This window comes from Anarrhichthys ocellatus, unplaced genomic scaffold (genome assembly GCF_004355925.1).
Source record: "Anarrhichthys ocellatus isolate YVR2014 unplaced genomic scaffold, GSC_Weel_1.0 scaffold16, whole genome shotgun sequence".
Taxonomy (NCBI): domain Eukaryota; kingdom Metazoa; phylum Chordata; class Actinopteri; order Perciformes; family Anarhichadidae; genus Anarrhichthys; species Anarrhichthys ocellatus.
In genome coordinates, this window is record NW_022280046.1 from 9,754,997 (window position 1) to 9,763,235 (window position 8,239).

Genomic DNA, 8,239 nt, shown 5'->3' on the forward strand with positions numbered 1-8,239 from the left:
TTGAAAATGTTAGGGACTGTAACAACACATTATGTAATAACTAAACAAAATGCAATATATTTTCACTATTTATTATATACTTACATATATTATGTAATAACACCCACATCACAGCCTGAAAATATGTAATAATACATGCATTATGAAAAAAATCATTATAACAGTTATTTTATGCTTTTAAGCATAAATCACTCAAGGCAATTTAAAAGATACAATTAATTCAGTAGATTGTCTTTCATTGGCCATCTTTTTTCATTGGTGATTAAATAATGCATGCGTTATTACATTTCATCAAAAAATTGCAAACCAAGCATTTGGAAAAAAACATTGCGATATGTAATCATTTCTTGCAAAATGCAATAATGCATTCAAGCCGTTTATTCCAAATGTAACAGATTATTACAAAATGCGGGTATTACATAGTGAAGGGCAAATGTATTACATTTTGTTTAGTTATTACATAATGCAGCGTTATTACACACGGATATTACAGCCTGGCAGGTTCTCTTAAAAGGTTTCTTGAAAAAAAAACAAAAAAAAACAAAAAAAAACACAGTAGGCGGCAACACATGTTCACAGGGATTCATCATGAAGGCCAAAACAAAACCAAAAAACTGCATGAAGCTACCAAAAACATCAACAGGTGAACTGACTGCATGATGGAGAGGCACCACACTCTGTAGATAGGGCACCATTAGGATGTTCTTCATCTATAGCTACTAGCTTATTCTAGAAGTGGACATCATTAAAACACACATCCTCTATCAGGAAACAGCTGTGACTATTCCTCAGCGATCTATGCTGAGCAGCACTACACTAACATGGCAGCATCAAAAACAGTTGACGCGAGAGGAAAGAATCTTGTGAGCAATTTGTGAATGAGTGGCGATTGGCTGTTGGCATCTCAACATCTCAAAGCAAGGCCAACGTTCGAGTGCGACTTCCAGTGTAGAATGGCGGGAAAAAAAACAAAAAAAAAACAAACGAAAAAAATTCAGGCGATCCTTAGACAAGTACGGGTGAGTTCAAGTGTTGGGGGCTGACAAGACAGTCCATCTGTTCAAGAAACACACACTCCTGTTTGTGATTGGTCAGCATCACAGCTGATCATAGTGGGGAGGGCAGGTGTGTGTGTGTGTGTGTGTGTGTGTGTAGGGAGTTACATTAACATTCCTACATACTGCATCAGGACCTTCTGTCGCAGTGAATGATACATCTTCTCTGAAGCGTTTGCTCAGCTGTACTCCACATGCGCAACACACTAAAGTAGAAGAAAACATGAACGGAGCACTTACAAAGTGGTTTTGTCCTGGTTGATTTGTGGTCACTGGTGGTAATGGCAAGTAAGAATGACAACTGTATCAACCACTGGGGTCAGCAAATACCTTGAGCAACTAACAGCGCAGCCATGCAAACTGTGGGCTGAGAGGATTCATTATTGTTTCAATAAAGAAGTCAGTCAACAAAGCACCTTTAATGTTACTACAAGGAACTTTCATTTTGTGTTGATGTTGGGGCCCCCAGTGGACAAAAGCGGTAGTGTTTCCATGAGCGCTACCAGACTCTCTTTAGAAAACATCTCATTTTACCGCAGCAGGGTCTGCCACGCTCAGTCCTGTATCTGGTTCCCCCGTGCCTCCCTTCGCTCCAGCGGGTCCAACCTGGGCCTTAAGCAGCGTGGTGTCGGTGTTGGCTCCCAGCAATTGGGCGGGGAGGTCCAGGTCCTGCAGCCGCAGACGGATACAGTGGAAATTCCAGCTGGAGTTGATGTACAGGTCGCCCTACCACGCAATATATCCTCCCAACCACAACCTCATCTTCATTGGCCGCATCCATCTGGATCAGTAAAGGCTGGCAGAGCAGCGAGGAGAAGCTCTGCTGGAGCCTGAGCTGAAGGAGTTACTAGTGAACCTGCATGCTGCACAACGTTTCGACTGATGTCGCGGGGAATCAGACCCCATGACATTAAGGCATCAAGACTAACTATACAGAAATCGCTTATCTTCACGCTGATGGCCTTGTTTACTTATGAAGGTCATATAAAGGCATCAGTATTACATTGAGACCGTTTCATAACCACTTAAAAGTTCCTTGTATTAACTTTAATGTGTAGGAGGAATACTGGAAGCCTAATAAGCTAATGTTTACTCACAAATTTTAAGGTAAAGCTTTTATTGTTCTACGATTATGAGTTGCATAAGCAGAGTAGCATGAATTAGAGCTAATGTGCCATTAAATGCAATAGAAGGTCCTGACACAGTCGTGAGGGGAGTTTGGGTAGTGACAGAAAGGAGCACCTCAGAACATAGTCACAGGTTTTAGTCAAATGTTTCCCACCTTCTCCGAAGGTCCTCCACCTTCTTTTTTGGGGGTGTAGCTGGCTTGGCCATAGTCAGCAGATCCCCAAAAAGATCCTGAGTCTTCTGGCTGTCTACCTCAGCACGGAGCGGCTTTGGCAGTGCGTTCTGGGCTGTGCTGGGGACAGACGTGGAGTCCGCGTGACTGGAAAGGGCATGATTGCTGGCGGAGAAGTGAGACAGGGAGGTGACGGAGGAAGGGAAGGCTGACGGAAGCAGTCCATAGCTGGGCGGCAGAGTCGAGCTGCCGGGCGAATGTTGTCTGTAGAGCCCCGGTAGTGTACAAAAGGACTGTGGCTGGGCTGGAGCGTGCGAGTAAGAGCCGGCTGGAGGCCCGTAGACCACACCGAAGGGATTCCCACTTACAGTCGGTGAGTAACGCATGTGAGGGGAGGTGTGCTGCAGAGATTGGGCAAAAGGGTTGAGTGATATGTGAGGATGCAGTGGGAAAGGAGGCAAGCCCTGTGGGTAGGACCTGGGTGGTAGAGTTGGTTTGCAGGAAGATGACGACGCGCCAATGTCTAACCCGTCGCTTAACGAACTGGAGGGTGCTGAGCTGTTAAGGGGGTCGAGAAGGCTTATCAGATCTATACTGTCCTCAGCGGCCTTGGTGGGCTTCAGCAGTTCTCCATCTGTGGTCATACTGAGGGCTTGTCTAAACTCTTGTCCCCCTGATGTAGTGCCTCCTTCGCCAGCTCCTGCCGGTTTAGAACGCAGCTGGGCGGCGGGGGGTGCTAGCACAGTACCGAGCTCGGGCGTCTTCCTTCCGTGGGGGCGTGGAATGGTGATGTAACCGTGGGCGGAAGGGTCCAAAGTGTCGCCGCCCGGGATGGAGCTCTCGCGGCTCGGAGAGTGGGCTTCTATCGGCGCGAGAGGTTGGACAGGCGGAGGTCTGTCGCAGGCGGGAGGCACACAAACGGGTAAGGCCGCGTCGTCCTGCCCTACACTCCACAGCTTGTTGTACGGGTTGGGGAGCTTGAGGCCTGGAAGCGTTCGCGAGTGTTCACCGAGACTCAGGTCCATCCGCTGCAAACACAAGAAGTAATTCAGACTTTTAAAAGGATCACGCCAGTAGTTTTCAAAATCAGCCCAGTAAATATCATGTTCATGTTCCAACTTATATTACTGACAACCAGTTCCTAATTCATGTGTCTTTTCCTACAAGTCCTTACGTACCGAATTTCACATGACAGTGGTGCTAGATGAAGGTTTAGGCGGTCAACAACAATCCCTAGGAATCAGCCTCAACATATTGCATGGCCATCTGGGCATTTGTTGACAAGCTTTTTTTGCTCTGGACCCAAACAAAGTGGTTTTAGTCGATGTGGACATCTGGACCAAAATCAGAATCTGGACCTAATGTCTTTTCGGAAACACTATTAAGACAGTATTAAAGAACTTTTGGCTGCAGAGCATTTGGACCTCTGACCTGGTAGGTGAACTTGGCTTGTAGACCCTCAGTGTCTTTGGGAGTCCTCAGGTCCTCGAGACTTTTAGCCAAGGTGATTGGTTGGCTGTCAGGCTCGTCCTGGCAGCCGAAGATATCGCCCAGCAGGTTGACATTGGAGAACTTCTCGTTTACCGGGCTGGGAGGGGCAGTGTGACTCTCTGCACCGAAACCAGGATCGATCCCTTCTATCAACGCGGCCTCCTTCAGGGAACGGTACGGCTGTGGCCTGCAGGGACAGCGTTTGACTTATGGTTATTCATCTCTCTTCTTTCCATGGCTAAACTTTACCCAACCCATAAAAGGACCATTGAACTTTTTCCCAAAATAAAGATGCACCTACACTTTCACTCTTCAGAGTCTATGATGAATGCTGTGCTTATCCCTGCACCCCCTCCTACTTATTGTCTCTCTTACTGTCAACAAATTCCATGAAATCCATCATTTTGTCATTATGGTGAGCCTGGGCACTGTGGTTTATTTGGAGCCGAATAACTACCACACTAAATATGTATTAATCCAATTTAATCCATTTTGTGGACTATGACAATAGTCTACAAAAAATGCACTACTACTTCTGTTTGAGAAATGCTTGCTATAATACTACAGTGTCCAGCTGTTTGAGGAAATTATGCTTGATTTTTAAATACAAGTATATTTTTGTGACCAGTTTGCAGCTTCAGTAAGAATCAATGGGCTTGGGGCTGAGTAGTAAGCATAGGGTAGGGAAGTGGGAAAGTATTGCATTGTTGGTTTTAGTCTTGTCATGGGATTAGTTGACAGCAAGAGAAGTGTAGAAAAAAACGTTTTTGTAATACCCCATGCAGACACTTCTATTCTTTCTAAGTTAGAAAAGGTTACCATCTAGCTCAGAATGAAAAACCAATGAAGCCAGATGGTGTCAGGTCAATGATAGCAAACTTCCTACACTGTAATTCGGCCTGCTCATCGTTTTCACAACAGTCAACTTTATGAATGGCCACAGAGACGGTGTCTATTAAAATTAATCTATTTAGGGTATTGTGTTGATTGGTATCTATAGTAAAAATTGCCTTTCAATGTCTAAGTAAATGGTGAACCATGGAGATGGACCGAAAGTCTATGGTTTGAACAGGTTATGGGAGAAACCCGATCCATCTGTGCTAATTCATACTGATGGTTGATGTCGTGCTTTCAGTCATTTGCTTGTAGATGAACTACGATATAGTAGGCTTTGTTCTTGGGTAGGGCTGGGCGATATGGATACAATCTTCTGTCAAACATGATAAAGCAAATTGGTACGGAAAATCTATTGAGAAACCATTCGCACTTATGATGGGAATGGCTGTTTAGTCAAATCCAGTGAAGTGAGTATTTGACAGATTAGGAAACGTCATCCCATAAAGCAGTCCTGCTCATTGATTTACAACTTTGCTCGCAAAGGCCGAATACAACCTTTAAAAGGTATAGCTACCGTGGTGAAATAGTACTGAATAATCCGTAACGCTTGACAAATCTTCATTATATCACACAACTCTACTGTCTTTTTGTAAAATTGAGAGATTGGAGTCAGGTTTGGTTTTTGCCTAATGACCTCTATCACAAACACAAATGCCTGATCAACTCGAGCCATAGCTAATTCACCAGGGTCTTATGTAAATCATAATTCTACTGCCAGCCCTCTGATCAAAAGCTATTTTGCCTTTCCTTTACGATGACCGTAATGTCCTGCAAGTGAAGCTTTAAAAACACATGTACACACATTTCATTAGAAAGCAAAGAGAGGAGTTAAGAAAAGCTTATTAATTAGTCAAAGGTGCAAAGCCAATCGAAGAGATGCGTACAGAGGAGACCACTCGAAAGGGACGGAGAAGAGAAAGCTGTCAGGAAACCCAGAGATGGAGTCATCGTCGTACTGGAGCTCATCTCCGGATGAATCCTCAGAGAGAAAGACGGTGTAGTGACGAGTAGGACGGATAGAGCTACGGTGAGGAGAAGGAAGACAACAGGAAGTTCACAGCTCGTTACATACAGTATATGTTAGTGAGGAGCATTAAAATCAGGATCAGGAAAGAGGAGGAAAATCAAGAAAAAGGACAGTGCATACAGTGCATTAGGAGCAGCATGTTCCACTTCATTTGAATGAGCCTAAAGGAAGCTGTGCAGCTAGTTGGAAAGGAAATCAGACCACAACGGACTAAGTCAGTGTACTTGCTGAAAGAAATCCACAAACTTTGATTGTCTGTGTGACTTTATTTGAGAACCGAAGGGAGTCGGATTCTGTCTGCTCCCCTGTAACAGTACACAGTTAACACTGCTTATTAACCGATATCTTTCAACAGGGATGAAGATTGTTACTCTAATGTCGGCTACTTCTCATACAAGCTGCATTTCAGACTTGCGCAACTCTCTTCTCATAAGTGAGAACGTGAGATTTCATTTAAGGTTTGCTCATCAGATATCAAATGATCTAAATCAATCAAGTTTAATCATTTGCATGAAGCAACTCAATTCTTACCATAGACATGCACTCAGGGTGGTCTTGGTAAAACAAACAAGTGGCACAAATGAATGTTCCCCATAGAATGTTTGGAACCAAAACATCACAGGTAATCTAATATAATCAGCCCTCGAGACAGTTCGCTGGCCCTCTACAGCTAAACCTGATATCAGAGGTTATTGACATACATTCTTTTTTCTCATCAAACTGAAGACATTCGATTGGTATGGGTTCAAAACATTTCTATGTTGTGTATAATAGTATTGTCTCAGACATATTGTCTATCATATTTACTATTGCCTTACTTTAATAGAGCTGTATTTACTGTGTTCCATTTGATAAAACACATTTTGAGTGTTCAAAATATCACAGAGAGAGTAGTAAAGTGAAGCTGACAAGCAACACTGAGGCTTCTACTGGGAAGCAGCTGAAGGAAGTGTTAAACATCAACAGTAATTAGGTAACTAATTAAGCAAGAACAGGAAGTCTGGAGAGAAGATCTCGTTAACTGGTGACATATTTAGGACCATTACATTCAGAAGGTCAATATGGGCTTGTAATGTTGCTGACCTCTACTAACTCAAGGAATCCTATCTTCAGTTGTTTACCCCTCTATCTCAAATTCCATGCATTGGCTATCTAAATATTCAAATGTAATTGCATGATGGACAGTGGAATATACTGTATATAATGAAGGTAGGCTTACTGGTCAATGCTGCTTTCCAGACTCACGTTGCTGCTCGGTCTCTTCAACAGCACTGGTGGCCGAGCCTGTGGAAGTGGAAAAAACGACATGATGAAAGGGAACACAGCTGGTTTAGCATACCTACCTCCTCACCACAGAGACCCACAGGAATATATGTATTACAACAACGTTTGGCGACATTTTATGGCAACAGAAAAATAACATTGGGGTAAAACTTGCAATTAACAAAGTAAAACTGTTCAATTGTTGCAGTGCAAAGAGTGAACACAGAAATAAAGTCAAACAGATCCTGTAAATAAAAACTTGACAAATCAAAGTACTTCAAAAATATATTATATTATATAACTTTACAGTATTGCCAAAACTTTACTTAAATGTTAATAGCCATAAACATACAAGCCTTCCAGATAAAGGCCGACCCGCTCTACCCACTGAGCTACAGAAGCCCCAAAAAGCTTGCTTATTGATTCCCATTCACACACACCAGTTGATGGAAAGTTTTTCTCTCTTTCTGCGACATTAATTCAATTTAATTTATTTTGTATAGCCCAAAATCACAAATTTGCCTCAGAGGGCTTTACAATCCGTACACATGCGACATCCTCTGTCCATCCATTACAGAAGTTTGTTTAAAATCAGCTGGAACCCTTGAATAGAAACACGGCCAATGATATTTTATCTCAAATAGATGTCCATACATCCACTTAGAAATTATATAAAAAGACACTCTTTATACATTTTTTACTATCCAGAATTTGTGACTGTCATCACATTTAAAGCTAAATCATCTTAGTTTTAATGCTGCCAGTTTGTTCGAATGTAAACAAATACAGGCTAAAAAAAACAGGGCTCAAGTTGTAGATCATAGCTAACGCACTGACTCCAAATTAGCACGATACTACCTTTTTACATACCCAAAGCAATATATGGGAACGGATCGGCAAAAATAGTATAGAATAATCTGAAGAATTTATATCATCCAACCATTGTTCCACCAGTGCGTTCATACATTACAGCTCTGTGAAATTCCTGATAAACTCTTTCTCTGCACACCAAGTAACCAGCCCGCCACAATTCTGCCCACCTGTCCAAAATGCACAGTGATTGGTCTGTCGTCCAAGGTTCGCAGTGGCCCCTCCCTCCTGACTGCACTGGTGGAGGAGGTGAACCCTGCTGGGTTGTCATCATCGATGACCGCTGACCCTGCTGTGGAGAAGCCATTTTCTGCCTGCTCCTACAGAGGGGGGGGG

General features: G+C 43.1%; 1 protein-coding gene across 1 annotated transcript; it reads right to left on the minus strand.

Annotated features, from left to right (window-relative positions):
• Positions 1 to 478: 478 nt before the first annotated feature.
• LOC116388254 (DENN domain-containing protein 1A-like) lies at positions 479 to 8,223 on the minus strand (the record flags this gene model as incomplete). The annotated part of the gene is made up of 5 exons (XM_031855935.1): positions 479 to 3,383; positions 3,787 to 4,033; positions 5,628 to 5,765; positions 6,990 to 7,054; positions 8,074 to 8,223. Coding segments are annotated over 5 exons (1,665 nt in total), but the record flags the coding sequence as incomplete, so codon positions are not given.
• Between the last annotated feature and the right edge of the window lie 16 nt (positions 8,224 to 8,239).